Source organism: Hesperophylax consimilis, chromosome 4 (genome assembly GCF_061612785.1).
Source record: "Hesperophylax consimilis isolate HC1 chromosome 4, BYU_Hcon_1.0, whole genome shotgun sequence".
NCBI classification, from domain to species: domain Eukaryota; kingdom Metazoa; phylum Arthropoda; class Insecta; order Trichoptera; family Limnephilidae; genus Hesperophylax; species Hesperophylax consimilis.
In genome coordinates, this window is record NC_142839.1 from 9859216 (window position 1) to 9880800 (window position 21585).

The 21585-nt window shown below is 35.4% G+C and overlaps 1 protein-coding gene across 1 annotated transcript in view; it reads right to left on the minus strand.

Moving 5' to 3' along the window:
• mib1 (E3 ubiquitin-protein ligase mind bomb 1) overlaps positions 1–21585 on the minus strand; it is a 648848-nt gene that overhangs the window by 613647 nt on the left and 13616 nt on the right. Inside the window, exons 5-9 of the mRNA XM_089631187.1 lie at positions 16711–16818; positions 14926–15111; positions 13402–13557; positions 12238–12624; positions 4413–4682 (exon numbers count right to left, since the gene is read on the minus strand). Coding sequence (XP_089487313.1) covers positions 4413–4682; positions 12238–12624; positions 13402–13557; positions 14926–15111; positions 16711–16818 — 1107 coding nt within the window. The remainder of the gene's footprint in view (positions 1–4412; positions 4683–12237; positions 12625–13401; positions 13558–14925; positions 15112–16710; positions 16819–21585) is intronic.

The following is a 21585-nucleotide window of genomic DNA, read 5'->3' on the forward strand; positions in this document are numbered from 1 at the left end:
TAATAATTTTACCGTAAATATAATACGGTATTATCGTTATAAACGTTACTATATATTAGTTTTTGCCGGAGAACTTTTGACTTATTTCTAAAATTGTAAAACTGCATTCGTTACAAGTTTAGAAATAAGATAGTAACTAGGAGCGATAGCTACCCAAATTTAGGTAGGTGATTTAGAAAAATTAAAATGAATTAATTAATTAATAAATATTGTAATTTTTTTTTATAAAAGCTTAAATATGGGATATCATTGGCTTTAACCCAAGTACTTTCAACACTTTTGTTCAGTTTGCAATAGATTCTGTGTATTTCAAATGCGCTATATACATTTTATTTTTTAATTTTCCGTAAAAATGTAAAAATTAAATAATCTTTACTGCTTTAGAGACTACGTAAAACTACGCATTTAAAATAAAAATTTCTATTTCAAAATTTTTATATCAAACGTGAAAAATGTCATCCAAAACGCTAAACACATTTTTAATTAACTTTTTGCTCCAATCGTAGAAAAATTGAGAGAACTCGATATATCGAAAACACATTCGTTTTGTTTGGGGAATTTGTAAGAAAACTGTAACTTCACTTTTATCTCGTTCATATAATAAAAAATAATTTTAAAAGTTAAACCGATTGTTACAATAGCGGCACAAAATGTGAATTATTCATTTTGGTTATTTTTAGGATTTTATTAATGGCATCCAGTATAAATATTTGAGGCGAAATAGGAAAGAATTATTATTTCTCTTTCTAACGTCACAAAAATGACGTATTTCAGAATGATAGAAAAGAAGATAAAAATACTTTTATAAAATATGGACGCCCGGTCATATACGACCCTAAAACCCTGGAGGGGTTAAACTGCCATAAGCATTTCCGTATTAATACTTGGTGGTATGATCACCCGGAAATGTTCATAGCTCTGGTGGATAATAAGCTCCGAATATACCTCTTTTGAGGAGTCAAGCACGTTTTCATACTAATTTTAAGTATGAAAACATATATTTTTTTATAATTCGCTGTGATAGATTGGGAGAACAAAGATCAAACTTTCTTCTGAAAATCGCTATTAAAAGACTAGGTTTCAGTCTCCAAAGATAACCATCTTCCTGCGCGTGCATTGTTTTATTTACCCTTAAGGTGTTATTTAAGCGTATTATTAAGTAATTTACCTTTCTACGTGTTTAATATACTGCCCTTTATATAGATGGGACCTTTACAAAGATATTGTTATACAATATTCATATAAAAACTACCTTTACTTCCGTTAAAATAAGACCGACGTAAAAAGTAGAACTAATCTTCCCCGCTTTAACCACCTGTCATCCGAACGGGTTAAACTACCTTTCCTGCCGGATATGTGTTAATAATCGATGAAAAATATTGTTTGGATTGTGATTAAACATAGCTAAAAGCAAAAAATACTTTGAAATGTCCTTCCGCTATCGAACGGACATTTCAAAGGAACACTTTCAATTGCAGCACCTATTGCGCGGAGTGTATTTTAATACCTGAACTTTTGAGTGAACTTTATACTCTTGTTGCTGAGATTTTTAAGGCCTTGTAGGAATATAATAATAATTCAATCAAGATTCTCTGCATGTCAGCAAAACAAAGAAAATTGGAAACGATAAGAAAGGCAATATGTATCTCCATATATAGGCCAATCACTCATATGAAATTCATTAATTTTCTCGTGTCCTGATCAATAACTTCTAAACTCCTTTCTCCTCCCTTCAGCATTTAAGTATTAAACTAATTTAATTAGTTATATTACAATCAGTGTATCATTATGTTAATAATTTACTGTACTAATATTATTTATCATACCACTGTCGTTAATCTTTGGAGAATTAATTCACTAAATACTCTACATCAATCATTCCCACACACACATGCATTTCATATAGGCATTAAGCACCGCCTAATTTACCATTTTAACTTAAAATAATAACTAAGTTTAATACTATTAGATATTTTAGTGTGAAAAAGGTAAATCGGGTGGTTATTAAATTTAATTATTGAAGACAATATTGGCTATTCCTAAACTAAAATTTCAAACAGAAAAATCAGGAAAGGATACGGTCACATCTAGGACTTGAACCCAGGACCTTTGCCTTGCCGGGACACCGCTCTACCAACTGAGCTAATGGGACCCTTTCGGTCATATTTGACTCAATCATACTTCGAATAAGAACTACTACCATTTTTTCTATACCTCACCGCCAGAGATGTGCTTTATTTCAAATAAATCCATTTCAAATGGAAATGCAAAATGCAAAATGGGTATTTTCCATTTTGCATTTTAAATGCTTTTCTAAAAACCATTTTGTATTTTAAATGCTTTTCTCAATGCATTTTCCATTTTAAATGCTTTTTTGCAACATTCTTCCTACTATCTCCATTCATCTTTTTTTCATAAGCCCCAAATATCAGTCGGTCCTCAACCTCGCTATGAGAGATAATTTACATTTGTCAAGTTGCTCCCTGGTAGGAGCCCTGGCAATTGAGTGATACCATTACAAAAAATACTGATTCCAATAGGTACTGAATATGGGGCCATGACGCTGTAATTTTAAATGTTAGATAGCAGTTTCTATGTTTTTACGTTGGCAACATTAGTCCCGTGCAAATTTTTTGTGGTTTCATAATCTGTAGTCGTGGTGTTTTTGGATTTACCATCATGTAATATGTTTATTCTACATTGATGTCCATTATTAAATGACAAAATTGTTTAAAAATTTTATAATTATTTTAATTGTTTGACCTTAGAAACCATTTTTCATTTTCATGCATTTTGAAAATAGGTATTTTGCATTTTGCATTTGAAATGCTTTTCTAAAACCCATTTTGCATTTTCAAATGGAAAAGTTTTGACCCATTTCCATTTTGCATTTCAAATGGTTTTGGGTACCCATTTTGCACATCTCTGCTCACCGCACATTTTTATTGGCTGCTATCTTTATGTATGATCGCAAGATTCAACTCGAACTAAATGCAATTTAGACAGTGTCTTAGACAAATATTTCTTATTTTTATTTCAATGTGTGACATCTATTGACTTTTTCTGCAAGTCTATGATGAATATTTTATTTTTGGAATAACTTAATGAGTAAAACTTCAAATTGTAATATTTAATTATTGAAGACAATATTATTTCTGTATCTTCTTCTGTTTCAAATTATCGTTTATGAATCGCTAATATTGTCTTCAATAATTAAATGTTACAATTTGAAATCTTACTCGTTATTCCAAAAATAAAATAAAAAAGGTTATTCAATTTTTGATGAATGCAGGTGGCTGCCCACACCTTTGATCATATATAAGAATATTAAGTAATACACAACTACGTAATAGGAATACATCATTCCCTAAAATACATCTTTCCTAAAACCATAATGATCTCGAGCACACGGCCTCGGCTCACTCCCAACAAGAGTTCAGATACATTGTACAAATGTAGAACATGATTTAAACTTCATAATATTATATATGAGTAATGAAAAGAAAAGTAAGAAATATACATGAAGTGAACTTAATGAGCAGTTAAGCTGAAAAGGAAAAAAGCAAAACAGAAGTTATATTACCATTAATTGTATACTTTAAATACTAAATTAATTATTATGTTTGGTTTGGAGTAAATAGGATTTGTAAAAATAGTGTTCCTTTAGATTCAATCCAGTCTGTGATCTGTTATTTTAGTTGATGTCTTATGGTGTCTACAGAACATTTTGATACGTAACTTACCTCAAATTACTATATTGTGTCTATATAATATTACGATGAACATGTCAACACAGCTTCTAACTTCTAACTTAATAATGAAAAATACTGCCACCATGGGTGGAACTACGGTGGAGACTCCCAAGGAGGATATTGTGTTTCTACCTATGACGGCAGAATAACACCCATGCGAACACCTCGGCACAGGTTCCCTAGTGAGGTGTTCACAGAACATTACTACCTAAGCTTCAATCATGTATACAAATACAGTTGCATATCACATTTCGTTCTACTACCATGTTTTATATATATGGAACATCTATCTGTATTACTTGCACACAATGTCAATATGTATACCTATAAACTGTATGTATAAGTGAATAGATAAATAAATGCATTTGATTGATGAACGTGATGCTAGAATATATGTATGTTATTATTCCTAATCATTTATATTTTGTACAGGCAGATAATATACAGTAGCATACTTACCTGGTAGGTCACTTGAGATTAACATAATATTAATATAAGATTAACATAATAAGTACTTTAAGTATGTAAAATATAGTATACCATCATATAACTTGTAATAAAATTTACTGCATAAGTCTAAACAAATAAATAAAAGCCAGATTCCATCTGTCCCGCTGTTAAGTTTGTCATATAAAATGGTTGAAGGAAGGAGTGACTGACCTGCAGAGAGGGGTGGCAGCCCAGCTCCAGCAGCGTACGAACCACGGCCAGATGGCCCTTGTTAACTGCGATGTGAAGCGCGGTTTGACGGCGGCGGTTGCGCGCGTTAAGATCGGCACCCGCTTGCCGTAGCAGCCGGAGCGCCGCCGCCTCATCCCCGAAGGCGGCGTGGTGCACGGCACGGTCCCCGTCGCGGTCCTCTGCATCTGCGTCCGCGCCATGCCGCACCAGTGCTCGGATTACCTCCAGGTGGCCATTCTGTGAGGCAGCCTACAAACAACAAACACATTATTATTTGCATTCTAAAGGGAATGAATTTTGTAAAATATACAGACAGATAAAAGAATGATTTAAAAAATCAACCCAAAGTTTTTGTTTTTTTTTGTGCATTACAGATTGATGTAATTCTATTACAATACACACGAAATATAATAATAATAATAATAATAATAATTGTTTATTCCAGAATGTGGGGAGGTGAGTGCAATCCCACACATTCCATAAAATATAACTACAATGTTATATACAGAGATAAGTATGTAGGTACAAATAAAATAAAATATGAATGTAAGTATGATAAAAAAAAATAAAACATTAGAAAAAGTGAAAGGAAATATATAGAGTGAAGAGTGATATCATAGGAAGCTTATTGGTATATCGGAGCGATAATTATGGGGGCCAATATTTTTCTCCAACGTTTTTCGATGCTCGATCCTGAGGTCTGGCGGGTTTCGATGATGAGGACGTTTCTGGAGTTGTTGATCCTTCCTCTCGTTCCTGCTACCCTGGTTCTCATTAGGGCTGCAAAGCCGGGAACTCTCCCCTCCATGAACATCGAGGAGGCACTGCAGTACCTTGGAAGTCCGAGCATTATGCGGTAAGCATTATTATATTGAATCCGAAGCCTTTCCATGGTACGCTTTTTGAAATTGGCCCACAGCTCGCAAGTATACAAGGTAGTGCAGAAAGCTAAGAATAGCGTCCTTTTCACCTTCGGGCTGCAGAGTCTAAATCTTCTACTAAGCATGTTACTTTTTATGCTCAGTGCTCGCCTCTGCCTGTCGATGTCGTCGTCATCCGTTAAGTTGTTGGTGATGATATGCCCTAAATATTTCGTTGTTTCGACTATTATGAGAGGTTCTCCATTTAAAAATGCTGGGGGAATATTTTTTGGTCCTTCTCTGTATTTGACGACCAGCAGTGCTGTTTTTTTCGTGTTATATAACATGTTAGTTTCGAGTGCATATTCTTCGCAGATCTTCAAGAGAATTCTCATTCCCCTTATTGACGGTGCCATCAGCACCATATCGTCTGCGTAGCTCACGTTGTTGATGCATTCTCCTCCAATATGGCAGCCTACCCCAGCGTTATTTAACCTGTGAGTTAATTCATCCATATATATGTTGAACAGTACTGGGGACAAACAACCTCCTTGTCTGACCCCACTCTTTAAGAAAAAGGGTTCTGAGAAACCATCTTTCCATTTAACTATGTTTTCTTGTTGACAGTGCCATGTGTCGAGAATTCGTACTACTTTCCATGGTAGGCCTCTTTCTTTTAGTTTGGTCCATAATAATGGATGGTAGACTCTGTCGAAGGCCTTACTAAGGTCCAGAAAGCATGCGTAAGTTGTTGTTTTTCTCTTCCTGTAGTATTCCAGCGTCCGTTTTACGCAGAATATGGCTGAGTCTGTGGAGCATTCAGTTTTGAAACCCATCTGATTATCTTTCGTTTTCAATTGGGGTCCGACTTGATCTAAGAGAACTCGTTCAAATATTCTGGCGGTGACGGTGGCGATGGATATCGGTCTGTAATTTTCCTGTAAAGTTATGTCTGTCAGTTTAGATTTTACTATCGGTATTATGATTGTCTTTGTCATGTCTTTGGGTAGATAACCACTCTTTATAATATCGGTGAACAATGTTGCCAGTAGTTTTAGAATCGCTACCCCTGCATGTTTGACGTGTTCGGTACTTAAGCCGTCATGTCCTGCTGATGTTCCGGATTTCATGTTTTTGATGGCGGTTTTCACCATGTTTGCAGTAACTATAGGGTCAATGTCATCATAGGCGTTCAAATGCGTTACGTTTGAGGAGATGGTCGGCGTGGTAGTAGCGAAATGTTTTTTGAAAATATTGGCAATTACTTCAGGATTTGTTTCTCCGTTTATGTTACACGAGACTTTGGAACGCATGTTCAACATTTTATTAGACTTATTCCAAAATGATTTGAAGTCCCGATTATCTAAGTCCGCTGCTATTTTATCCATCTGGAGTTGTGTCGAATTCTTTTGGCATTGTTTTAGAGCTGTTTTGAAGGCGGCACGCTTTGTCCTTCTATCCTCCGCGATGGGACCATTGTGCGGTCTCCCATTATCAATCCAGGTGAGCATCGCTTGTCTTGATTTTTCGTATTTGTCTGCAACAAATTCATTCCATCCGCAAATTTGCTTATATTTTGGTGTAGTAGTATTTCTAAATATACGAGTGGCACTGTATCGTAATGCTTGTACTATACATCCGTAGAGGTGTTTTATTTTGGCACGTTCAGGGTTGCCACCGTCCTCACGAAATGTATTTTTTGGCTTGATTTTAGCTAGATAAGTTTGCGAACATGAGTTATAAATTCCAATATCACATATATTTTTCGGATTCCATAATGCTGGATCCCTTAAAATAGATGAAAATACTTCCGATGTTACTATTCCATTCGTATTTAAAGTTAGTTCGAGGGGTCGGTGGTCAGTCCAATCAACATATATATATATATATACAAAGCTTTAAATGAAACATTTTACAACAACTGATATTTTAGAGTGCTTGCCTAAAATGACTTTTGAAATCTTCAAGGCCAATGTTGAAAATGTCAAGAGACCTAGAGGTATCATTTAGCAGCACCATACCTCTTGTCATGCTATGCTGGGCCAGAACGTCCGTTCTGCTGGGTGGAATACAGAGCAAGTCGTGGCGTCGACCCTGACGGTAGTTGTTCGGTATAAACAATTTATAGCATTCCAAGAGGTATGGGCTGTCAATGTAATAGTTCATGATTTTAAAAGCTTTTACTTTAAGGGTCCCATTTCTCCTAGATTCGAGACTTTCGTAGTGCGTTTAGGAGAGCAAATCTATGTGATATGCATAATTCTATGTATTTTTGTTGGTATGGGGCCCAGACAGCAGAAGCGTATTCTAATTTAGATAGTATTACGCAGTTGAACATCAATGTCATTGCTTCGGGCTTGGAGAATTGTTTGCTTATTCTTATCACAAATCCAAGAAGTTTATAACAAGATGATACCACTCCCACTATATGATCTGAAAAATACTACAATACATCTATTTTATAACTTGGTTCGACTGAGTATTGAACGATCCTACCCAGGAACTGGAGTCGACAACTTCACCAACCTCGCCAAATGCCGATCTGGTAGAACTGACATTTATTTTAATTATATTAACTGCTGTAAAGTCATCCAATTTTAGAGAAATGCCTATATAATCTGCATGTGTGTACGTTATTGCCACCAAAAGTTGATAGAATGTATTGTCTTCGACAACGAGTCTATCTGCCAAGTATAAACTCAATTGAAAGTCTTAATTGAAGAAATATGAATGTTCATTCATTCAATCCCGCAAACAAAAGTGAAATTCAAGTAGATGTATTCAAAAATGCAGATTTTTTTGTATTGATACGACCTTAATCAATAGTGCAACAATATAATTTAATAATCATTGTTAGAATTTGATGAAGTCAAACAGGCGAAACTAATACTCTTTAACAAAACTACTCTGTCCAATGGAATTATAATCAAACCTGACAGGACACTACAACAAAGAAATCACTTAACTGACCTCTGGAAGGAATTAGAAGAGAGGAAAGAAAAGGGCGAAGTCGATTTACGAATCAAACATTTCAACGGAATTCCCAAAATCATCAAAACCCAAGCAAAAAACTAAAAAACAAACAGAACAGATTTTCTAGACTTACAGGATATTATCAAAATGTACGGGGAATGCGTACAAAATTGCACCAACTTAAAACTAACTCCCCAATCTTCTCACACGATATTCTGTTTTTAACTGAAACATGGTTAAATGCTGATATCAGCTCGTCAGAATTAGGCCTACATCAATATACCACATATCGTTCTGATCGAAATTCTATTACGAGCAAAAAGTCTAACGGAGGAGGTGTGATGCTGTGCGTATCCAAGAATATATCATCTACTAAATTACCGGTAAAACACAAAAGTGTTGAACAAATTTTTGTATTGCTCAATATACCTAATGGAAAAATTATTATTGGCTGTGTCTATATCCCACCTGCATCGGATTTGCAAACGTATAAAAATCACAATGAGGACATAGAAGTACTCAAATTCAAATATCCTAAAGCAAAATTCATTATTGCTGGTGATTATAACCTTCCTAACTGGACCAGCCAAGATGACAACGGACCTGCTACAAACCAAGCCGATTTACAGTGTGCTAAATGTAGTGAAATTCGTGATATGTCTTTATTTTTGGGACTAACTCAATCAAACAAGATTTTCAACTTTAACAATCGAATGTTGGATTTAGTGTTTTCAAGTGATTCGAAAATAGTGGTTGAGCTATCCGACGAATTATTATTACCATTAGATCAACACCACCCACCGTTGGACATTATCATAACAAATAGGCCTTTAACATCTTCAAAAAAAACAAGTGTCCCATCGTATAACTTTTCCAAAGCTGAATACCATCATATTACGGAGTACCTTGCCCAAACAGATTGGTCCTTTTTAGATGAGGAAAATAATATAAATGATCAATTAGAATACTTTTACTCGATTTTAAATACCTCTATAGAACAATTTGTTCCCAAGGTTAGCTTTACATCATCTAATTATCCGAAATGGTTTACAAGGGAACTAACTAATTTAATTAATAAAAAAAAATGTATCCACAGAAAATATAAACATACCAGAAATTCTAACGATTATATAGCATTTACTAAACTACGAAAACAATGTAAAGAATTATCAATAAAGTGCTATAGTGACTATGTTAACGTAATTGAAAATGAGGTACATCATCACAATGTGAAAAAATTCTGGAATTTTACTAAATCTCAACGAAAAGACAACTGTGGATATCCTAATAGCATGTTCTTTAAAGAAAAATGTGCCGACAGTATTGAGGGTATAGTTAATCTTTTTGCTGACTCATTTAAAAGTGTCTACGACAAAGATATTCCCATCAAAGCAGTCTCCAGTACGTCAGTGGAAGAGTCATTAAACCTAAGTCAATGTTTCATAAAATTAGATTCCATAGAAAGAAGCATAAAAGCACTAGATAGTAATAAATCTGCTGGACCGGATGGTATTCCTCCCATATTTTTAATAACTTGCATTGATAGTTTGATATATCCCTTACATAAACTTTTTAACAAATCCTTAGCGTCTGGCTGTTTTCCGGCTCTGTGGAAAAAGAGTTATTTAACGCCCATTCATAAAAAAGGCGACAAAAGCGATATATCTAACTACAGACCTATTTGTATTATGTCTGCTTTACCCAAACTTTTCGAGTCATTAGTATTAGATACCATTGTAAAACCTATCAACAATATTATTGTTCCTAACCAACATGGCTTTATCAGAGGTCGATCTACCTTAAGTAATTTAACTATCTACAATAATTACATATCTGAATCGCTCAGTCTGAAACAACAAGTGGATTCTATATACACCGATTTCAGTAAAGCATTTGATAAGGTTCGACATCATATTCTTATATCCAAACTCCGACTGTTAGGCATCAAAGGTAGTTTATTGACATGGATTATTAGTTACCTCAGTAATAGAGTTCTTTGTGTCAGGATTAATTTTATAGAATCCTATGTATTCGAGGCCACAAGTGGTGTCCCGCAAGGGTCCCACCTTGGCCCAATATTATTCTTAATATTCATTAATGACATTGTAAACATATTTAAAGATGTACAAGTCCTACTTTTTGCAGATGATCTAAAATTGTTTAAAAGAATACGAAATATATATGATTGCCTAATTTTACAAGCTAATTTAGATAAATTTTTTAAATGGTGCGAACAAAATATGTTATTTTTGAACATTGAGAAATGTCAAGTAATACGATTTTCCAGAACTCATTCTCATATCCTACATGAATATAATTTAAATAATGTTAAATTAACACCAGTATCACAAATTCGTGACTTGGGAGTTATATTCGAATCAAACTTAACATTCACAGCGCATATAGATGATATAACTAATAAGGCTTTAAAGATTCTTGGCTTCCTTTGTAGAACCCTAACTGATTTTAAGTCATTGGATTGCATGAAAACACTCTACATTTCACTAGTTAGAAGCCAAGTGGAATATAATTCACCTATTTGGTCTCCTTTCTATAAAGTACACTCTAACAAATTAGAACGGGTTCAACACAAATTTCTTAGGTACTTAAATTTCAAGCTTAAAATTCCAATAGAAAACATTAATTATGTAAATTTGATGAATGGACTTAATTTAATTACGCTGTCTGACAGAAGAACCATTTCAGACCTAATTTTATTATACAGAGTCATGAACAACCTTATTGACAGCCCTGCCATCGTTGCTGCTATTAAACTCTATGTACCGACAAGAAATACTAGACAAAATACAACATTCTTTTGCGACACATATAAAACCAACTATCAGTCAAACTCACTTACCAATAGGATGCATGATTTGGGCAACAAGTTTGGTGGTATTATAGATATATTCCATGATTCCCTTTATAATCTTAAATTCAAATTAAACCAACACTTTGTGGAATCATACAAATTATTGTAATAGATTTAACGATTAGATATGTTATTGTAATGTTTTATATTATATTTTGTTCTTTGTTATTGTTAAATATTATGTTGTTTAAAATGTTTCTTTACGCCATATTCTTCAAAAACTACTTGTATATTTTTTTAAAATTCTTCACTTTTATAACTCTTAGTATAAATTCTAACTCGATAACTTATGTAAAACTTATTTATAATCTATGTAAAAGCCCCTATGGGCGTATAACAACAACAATAAACAACAATAAACATAATAATTTTAGAATGATTTTCAAGGTCAAAAGAATTATCGTGATTTTTTTTGGGGTACTATGCCTTGTTGGGCTTTCTCCTTCCTTAGCCAACGTTTCCGACGGGGTTACAGGGTCCTCATCAGGGCATGCCCTGATGGTGGACAATGTAACGCTGTTTCAAACGTTGGCTAAAGAAAGAGAAAGTGCAACATGTCATAAAACCCCAAAAATAAATCATGATAATAATATTTATGCGACATTTTAGACCAAGTCGTAAAAGGATAGGGATATAGAAAATTACAGAGCCAGACTGAGCCAGAGCTCTATTCTCGGCAATCGGGGACCTCACCATAGAGTACCTTCAATTGGCAGCTCGTCCACCAATAGCGGACGTGATTGGCATTACGTATCCTGCACCGCGACGGGCCAAGCAGAACCGATTCATTCCGTTCTCAATTGCCAAGATTACCACAACTCACGAAGTGCTCCCGTGTTCGCTCTCCACTTTCTCATTAAAATAGAAAAATTTAATTAAGAGTGTTAATATACTGATTGTAAATATGCATACTTGTAAGTAACTTTATAAGTGTACTTATTTTATATAGTATCCCACCTTTAACACCCGTAAGGTTTATGGTCAGGATAATGCGTGTTAAAAGAGACTGGTAGTAATGCAATTTAAAAACCATGGAAAAGTCAACACAGTAAACGCGTATAAATCTGAAAATAAAGATATTTGTAAAACATTTTCCTACCTGCAGGGCAGTGTGTCCCCCGAACACTCCATTCACATTGGCTTGGCTGGCAGCGGGTGGGGTTCCTCCTCCTCCGGCAGCCCCACCAGAAGCCCCCACGCCGCCGCTCCCGCCTCCCACTGCAAGGATCTCCTCCACCTTGGCAGCGTCCCCATTGGCCGCTGACTTGACCAGCTCCTCGTTGACATCACCCGATACGTGCGTCTCAAACAGCTTCTTCAGCAGGGCGGAGAGCCGTTCTCCCGAGGAGTTGCCCGGCACACTCCCGTCTGAGGAGGCCACCTTGGTCACGGCGTTGGGATTGTAGGTCCAGGAAGTGTTACACACCTCCACCTTGAGGTCGTTGTCATGGTAGATCTGCTGCACCCGCCCAATCTTGCCCAAGGTCTGCAACACAACACTATAATTGTAACCAGTAGATATTGCAAAACATCCATATGAATGGTATTGGTCAACTATAACAGAGACTGGGGTTCTGTCAAAGCAATAATGTGAACAGAATTATTTTATTTTTACAGCGGAATAACTTAATGAGTAAAACCTCAAAATGTAATATAACCGGTCAGTGAATGAATAGACATCGCGTTTGAGTAGTTACTAACTATCCAATTAACTTTAATTCTTAGGTTTTTGTTAAAAAAAATTATTAGTTTCTATGGCAAAGTTTGTATATGATGCAAGTACAAAGGATAATATATATAAGTATAAATTCAAAGTTTCACAGTCCTCCCCAAGAGGGTTTCCTGTTCTGAGGCTGCCTATAATTTTTTTTTTTTTGTATTTAGTTTCTAATTGTCTTTACATCATCTTCATAATGTTTGCAAGTTGACCATAACTTTGTTCATTCAGATATGTTTTAAATATATTCACTTCCTTTATTTTTTTTGTTTGTTTTTTTTTCACATCTTTCGTTTGAGATTCTTTAATATTGTCTTCGATGATTACGAATTATTTTCATTCATATTTAAAGTCATGATTTGACATGGATTATTTTAGCCTACATATGTGGAAAAAATGAACTTGATTATTTCTGAACTATTTTAAGTAAACATGAGAAAAGACAACAAATTGAGCTGTGAATTCATAAAAATAATCCCAATACATACTACAGAATTGACACTTGAATGAGTAGTTAAATGTATGTATTGACAGAAGTTAACCTACCGGCAACATGGCCTCGGCCCACTCCCCGTGCCCCCGCTGCAGGGCCTTGACAGTCTCGGGGTCTCCGCAGACCTGCACCAGGTCACCCACCACGAAGGCAGTGCCCCCCGCGCCCCCCACACCTCCCCCCGCCAAGCCCCCGCTGGCTATGTTCACCTATAACCAAACAAACAAACAAAAGTTAAAGTAAATACTGCAAATTAACCATCCCCAGTAAACGAGCAAACAAGAGCGCACATATAACTTTTGTACATCTTGAACATTTTTACAAATGGTTCTTCCACGGTATTGGACCTTACAGCGACGATATCATACACTTGTCTAAGATAAATGACAATAAGTCAATTCATTCTACAGGAATTAATAACTTAACTTTTAATAACTTTTAATCACCAATAATAAAACACAAATGCAAAAACTTTGTGCTATTGGAAAATCACTGGCACATACCTCAAAAGTAATCTATGCATTCGCCAATAACATAAATTCTTGACACAACAATGTATTAACCCACTGGCCCCAGACTTATTAAATTGGTTATATTATATTATTATTTAAATAGGTCCCCCAGAGATAATTTTGTACCAAAAATTTAAAATCTGCATTGGTGTACTAAATCTAATTCAGCTTTTAAACCATAAGTTTAAGTATATTGATTTCTTAAAATTTACTTGTATTGGATCAAGACATGTAAAAAAATTTTTTTGATAAAATACTTTTTATTAAAACCACCAGTTTTTAATAATTTTTAAAACCGACCGGTTTCGCTTTACTCAAGCATTTTCAGGGTACAAAACCCCTGAAAACCCTTTATACCCTGAAGATTCTTGAGTAAAGCGAAACATTATTAAAAACTTGTGGTTTTAAAATAAAAATTATTTTATTTTATTAAATATGTCAAACCACAAAGTGATTGCTTGCTACAATAATAAAAAAATTTTACTTCGTTAGACCTGTAAATCTATGATATTTACAGCTTCTATGTCAAGAATAAATGCCATTAGCTCCATACAATAGTCCAATAATGACTTAGTATTTTGGTAACTCACTCAATACATTTTATTTCAAAATATATATACTATAAAGCGGCCCAAAATAAAACGTTTTATAGAAAAAGACACTAATCTGATTTGATATGTCGAGAACAAAATAACAGACAAGCCCTGACTACTGGCGGAAAGGGAAAATAACCTCTTGAATGCCAGCGTATCCTTAAGGATACATTTAAAAAATCATTTCTCTGACTTTATCTAGCATTCCTCGGAAACTACATACATATATAGTAGATTATACATTATTTTTATAAATATATTAACACAATTATCCAGTAAGACGGTACAATTTACTAAAACATATTTGCAAACAACATGTAAGTTATGATGAAAATAGAATCAGATGGCGCAGAACGAAACTTTTCATTTTCATCAAGAGTTAACTGCCATTGATTTCTGATGTTACATAATTCTAGTAGTAGGTATGGAAGTACATATGTATTATATATTTATGTATGATTAGGTCTTTTACCTTAGTGAGGACGGCGGGATTAAAGGTCCAGCGATTGGCGCTGGGATAGGAGACAACTATGTCGTGGTCCTCGTCAATGCCCACCACCGTGCCCGTGGTGCCAAGGCACTCAAACATGCCATCTGTCCAGCCGCCATGCCCGTGCTGCAGTGACTGCACTATCTCCAGTTCTAAGTCCACATTCACCTGAAAACACCAGACAGTCAACACCACCACACACATACTACTTTTGTGCTCATTCAAATATTTGTCTAATCGAGGCTTAAATTTCCAATACAAAACTGTGTTTAGGAAATTCAAAAAGAATGGAGATCTACGATCAGTGGCGTCTAGCGCTAAAGAGCATTGGAGCAACGCATTCCCAAAATTTCGGTCAGTCTAAAAATAATTATTATCAACAGTAATAAATTTAATACTCTAAAAGTATTAAGCTAAATTTAAACGGCTCGAATTTTTGTTCTTTGTATCACGTGTCGTAAGTCACATGGTACGAGGGAATTCCATATCTCTTATCGAGAAACGTCACCTGGGAAATTTATTTTTTTTAAAAGAAAGACAAACATTACCAGATTACGAATAACCTGACAATATTTGAAAATCTCCTACTACCACCACAGTAAGCGGAAAATGTTGCTTGTGTTGTGATGGAGGACTTAGCTATCCGATAAATTGAACACACAACGCCTGGGTGGGTCCCAAACGGGATGCCAAGAAAGGGATGTCTTATTTTTGATGTCAGTTGTAAATTTATTTTTATTATTTATTTTCATGTTCTAAATTATTCATCATGTCAAAATTAACTACACATACTTATGTAAAAGCCCTACAGGCGTAAAATAAATAATAAAAAAAACACGTAGAGCATGGATGTTGACTTGAAATGTCTCCAAACATGAATGGCGCTAACCAATGCCTCTTAAAATCTTCAGCGAGATGGCGCCACTTTAGTTCACAGTTCGCAAACCGATAATTCCAGCGGGTAGGTATAAGCTTCAAAATTGCTGGTTGCAAGTATCCTTTACCGGTAAAGGCATTGTAAAGTTTACCATGCCTTTACCCTTTACCTGACATGACCTATATTTTTAGCGCACCACCCTTTTTTGTTAGTACAAGCTGCCACTGTCTACAATGTCAGGCGAGTGTAAGTAAGACAGAGAGTTGCGCTATTGGGTTAAATGGAACATTTGTTTCCATCAAGTTCGTATAGAAGGCACTTCTAGTTTTCTTCTTTATTCTATCTTCGGGCTTGGGATCACAGGGGCCTAACTACAAACTGATGTTTTGAGTTAAGCTTGGTTTGGGTAATGCCATAATCATATTTATCAGTGACACAAAGCTCTAGCTCATACATACAGACGTTTAACCGCTTCTGTGCCAAGAGCGAGTTTACTCGCATTCTTGGCCGTGCCCAGCAGGCCAGCCATAGAAAAATAGCGAGTTTACTCGCTCTTCTTTGAGCCTCTGTATCATACATAATGTCCCGTTTTTTTTTTTTTTTTTTTTTTTTTTTTTTTTCTTGAATATTGAATAAATTTGGTAAGTCATTTAAATATCCTTTCAAGGTGTAATGTTGTTAATTTATAAAAATAAGATTTAAAAATGATTTATTTCGATTAAAAATTCACGGCCTGCTGTGCACATCTACACTTCTACCTACTGGCATTCAAAAGGTTAAGAGATACAGTTGGGCATATGAGTATGCCAATCTTCATTTGCGTTTATCTCAAAACTGTGTTTTTGTAGATAGGCCCCTGTGATCCTAAACCCCCAGTATGAATTTAGTACCTGGTCACCAATCTGCAGGCCATGTGGCCCCGAGCGGCCGGGGCCCTGCTCCCCCAGCAGTGGCAGGTGCTCCTTGTACACCGTCTGCCCCTTCACATCATTCACCACCTGAAACCAAATATAACTCTATTAATAATATGCACATATTCATAATTTGTCAACTTGTATTCAATTCAAAAGAACAAAGTTATGATTACACAAAGAGCATTTTTTTATATGAATACCGCACAAGATTCCCAAGCGCTCCCAACCATCTGGAGCCAGTGAGACTATGGCATTGGGGTATGTTGTGAGGCAGAAAGTTGTGGGGAGGGGAAGGAGATGGGGGAGAGGAAGGTGGGGGAGTACCTGACTATTCAGATATGGTCACCAAACACGGCTAAAGCCATTTCAATCAACGTTTCCATTCTGAATGGTGGTCTTACACCACGGTGATACTGAGAGTACCTTACACTCTGGCGATAGTTTAGTGATTCAATCAACTAAAGAGCTCTTCACATTGGTTATTGCAAGTAACCTTTTCTAAAATCGTATGTTTAACCGCCCTACCTTTGGGTTATTATTCAAAATGTAGGTAAAAAAACATCGGGTTTTTTTTCATTAGATTTCGCAATAACAATACTTGTTTTCAACATACCAGACATTAAATTTAGACAACAGACTCATTTATGACCCTTTTTATATCCTTTTGTAAGTCTGAGGTTCTCAACATAAGATGTCACCGAATATTTTTTGTAATAATATTCTATTGAATATTTTGTATTGAATATAATATGTCAATCAACATAATCTCGATACATTCTGCAAATGAGGTAGCCAGCGATTGTTGGTGGGCGGTCAAAGTGAACATAACACCTTTTCTTAGGCCATTTTTTCACTACACTTTCAAAGTGAACTGCTGATTATGGAGAGGTTTATGACTTATGACGTTTTACCAATTCTTTCTTCATACGAGCCAATCACAAAAAAGAGTAGGAGTTTACTGATAGCCATGGACCTCACTGCTACGAGGATATTTATTCATAATAAAACCATATATTTTAGTACTCTTTATTTATTTTATTACTCTAAAAGATTTTTTTGTGTGATTAATTTTGAAACAAGGGATCAAAGCCCCACATCACAGTCAGGACAGTAGTACCTTGTCTCCTTCCTCACTTTTTTTCCACTTTCATTTAGTTTGGAGCAGCAAACAGCGCAACGTCTTGCAGCATTCAGTTTGCCTGCGGTAGGGGGAATTACATCAATAAAATGTCTTTCAGTTAGACGTAAGTTGTTTGGGTTGCTTGATGGTCTTCCCCCTTTGGATGAAAAATCTGCTGCATGGTAATTTTCTAAATATTGAAAGATTACCTTTTCTCTAAATGTAGTGTTATTTGAAACACCCCCCTTTTTCTTTGTACAACACAAATGCATTCCAGAGTGCTTGCTCCAGAAAATGGAAAAATATTTTTTGTAATATTTTTTCCCCTGTTTTCTGGTGACAGGGCGAATCACCAAATGCTGGTCAACCCAATCTACTCCACCCATCGTAAAATTGTATTTGTTTGCCATAGTTGGGCGTTGTTTACCCGATTCAGTTTGCATCAGTGGAGAGAAAAAACACATCTTTTTTATCTCTCCACGTCATCATCATGATTTTCCCCTTTCTGTAGGCTTTGGTGTATCCACGAGCAACCTTCTTAGGAAAAAAAATATTTTGGGTATTCCTTTTCGTCTGAATCTTAGTGTTCTATATGTGTCTGTTTTTTTTTTTGCAACTAATAACTCCGCTAATTTTGGTGAAGAGTAAAAATTGTCTGTCGTCAGGCAGTACCCCTTATTGAGCAATGGTCTCATTAGTGACATAACGACTTGGGAGGAGACTGGAAGATGTTTGTAGCTCTGGTCAAAAAGGGTATTTTTCCTGTATAAATAATTGTGGACTATATTTATCCTGAGGTAGACTCACACAACATATATGTCTTCACGCCGAATCTCCATCTTTTGAGTGGCATGTACTGTATCCATCCTAAACGTCCTTTGTATAACATCTAACTTTCGTCTATGGTCACATTTTTCTCGGGGATATATCTTTGTTGAAATGTTTTTGCAAATATTGATACACAGGCAGTGGCGTAGCTAGGTAACCAAGGGCCCTGGGGAAAATTAAAAAATGGGGCCCCACTGCTAAGCTACTTAAGCTCTTTTTTGTGCACTGCAGACTGCAGGTCAGGTAATAAAAATATTAAACAGTAACAACATAAATTACAATTGATACTTGGTGTAGGTTTGGCTAATAAAACGAAATAGAGAAGATTCAAGCGTTTATTATATAAAGGTCGGGCCTACCAACTGACTAAATAACAATTATATTTACAATTTTTTCCTAGCTTTAGTTTTCGCAAAAGTATCAATGACTTCGTTTAAATCCAGGCTTGATGCGGTTTTGTTTTCAATTGCTATTAGCGATAAATGTCGGAGTCGAGTTTGGCCCATCTTATTTCTTAAATAATTTTTTATTATTTTTTATTTGCTAAATGACCTTTCAGCTGCTGCAGAAGTGACAGGAATTGTAAAGAATAATAACATTGCTGTAAATACTTCCGTTAGGTCGCATTCTAGATCTCAATATTTGCTCATTATTTCCTTACATAATTGGTGAACAGTCCATGCATGAGTTAGTTGTGGTAAAACTAGATGGTAAATATTAATAAATTGAAGTGAAAAACTAGGACCTATTATATCTGAATATTGTCTTTGGAATTCGTCACACTTTTGTAATAAAGTTGCTTCATCAACATGTAATAAAAATGTTGGTGTTAGAAAATCGAATATATGACAGATTGCACTCATACCAATAAAACGTGTATCTAATTGAGATATTACTGTGTCTAGTACATTATTGAAAATCTCAATTTTAAATATTTTTCTTGGTTTGGAAATCGGTGATCAGCAGCTAATTCATCAAAATGTTTTTTAACTTTTCTTTACCTTTTTTCTTGAAAATGGGTATCAATACCATATTTTCTTGCAGTTTCACTGGCTTTGCACTTGAATAATTCGAAATCATTTCTATAAAGTTGCAACTTTGCTTGGGTCTCTGCTAAAACTTTACTCGCCTCGCCCAAATTGATGTTGCATTTTTGTAAAGTTTTGGATGCATAATTGATGTCGTTCAATACACTGTGCATGAATTCGCAAAGCAACACGAACTCGAAATTTAGCATTTTTGTTTTAATACTCTCTGCTTCACTACGCTCATCTTTATTAGGACTATTTCTGAAAATGCTTTGATAATATCAAAATAACGAAGTTTTATTGCAGATATCGTATTGACCCTACTGGACCATCTAGTCGGATTTAGTTTTTTTAGTGGTGTCCGATTCGCCAGTGAATTTTGACAGTAGATCCCAACGTTTGATGCTGTTTCCGAAAAAGTTATACAAATCTTGCAACGTTGCGAAAAAAATCTGTATTTCCACACAACTGCTAACGGCATCATTTATCACCAAATTTAAATTATGAGTGGCACAATGTACGTACTCTGCGTTAGGCTGGAGTGGATATCCTTAATATGTTTTTGTACACCATTATACACACCACTCATCACACTGGCTCCATCATAGCCTTGCCCCACACATTATACACACCACTCATCACACTGGCTCCATCATAGCCTTGTCCCACACATTATACACACCACTCATCACACTGGCTCCATCATAGCCTTGCCCCACACATTTTTTTAAATCAATATTTTTGTCGATAAATAATGTTGTCACTTGGTTGACTAAATCTACTGCGCCATGTTTGATGGCTGCGTAAAAGCCTAGAAACACTTATTTTACTTCTATATCAATTGGCTGTCCATTTTCCGATCTGTTTATTACTGCATACCTCACAACAATGCATAGCTGATCTGCCTTCGATATGTCCTGTGTCGTATCCATTATGATGGCAAAAAACGGTGACGCTCTAATTTGTTCTAGTAGATGGATTTCGAGTTTGGTCCCCAAGCTCTCAATCATTTCATTTTGAATTGTTGCACTCAGATATCTTGTAGATCCTAAAAACATAAAAAACACAATTTCAAAAAAGTCAAGTCAAGTTAAACAGTTAATAATTATAAACAAAATAAAACGATAAAAAAACTTGGAAATAATTATTATTACGAGGTTTTACTCAATAAAAAATATTCCGAAAAATAATAATTATTATTACCTTTGGGCATATCCAAACTTGCCGCAAAATGTGATCATATCGGGCGACAAGCTCTACAAAGGACAGAAAATTTCCGTGGTATCCTTCCTGACTTAAGTCTTCTTGATGTCCTCTCAAAGCCAAAGAACTCTTTGCTAGGGTAAGTATGATATAACCATTTTCCAAAATGATGCTTCTTTGCGAATTTCGTTTTCAAGTTCCTTATCGATAGTATTAGTATCGTTTTTTTTTCCAAAATTCATACACAGCACATGCTTCCGAATGGCCACTCGAACAACTGTGTTGTTTAATTCTTTCTTATAAATGCTTCCAATCTCGAATTCCCGTACATCAAACATTATTCCTTTGTGAAGCAAATAACCAGCAGGGTTGACAATAGGCAGCGTCTAGTATTTTGGAATAACACCACCAAAAACGATTAACTGGCCCATATTTAGAACACGAAAAGTAGTACGATTTTGAAAAACACCTATTGTTCTGGTTGATGTCTGTTGGAAAAGGTCCTGAAGGCTGTAAAGGCCCCATATCAAGAATTTGACGTTTTTCGTTACCACTTAATATTTTGTTCGTGAAGTTTCCCAAGTCATAAGAAGATTTGTCGTACACATTTTCGAAAAATGTAGAGGTCTGTGGTTCCTCCAAACCCTCCGCTCTTATGTGTGTCATGCAAAC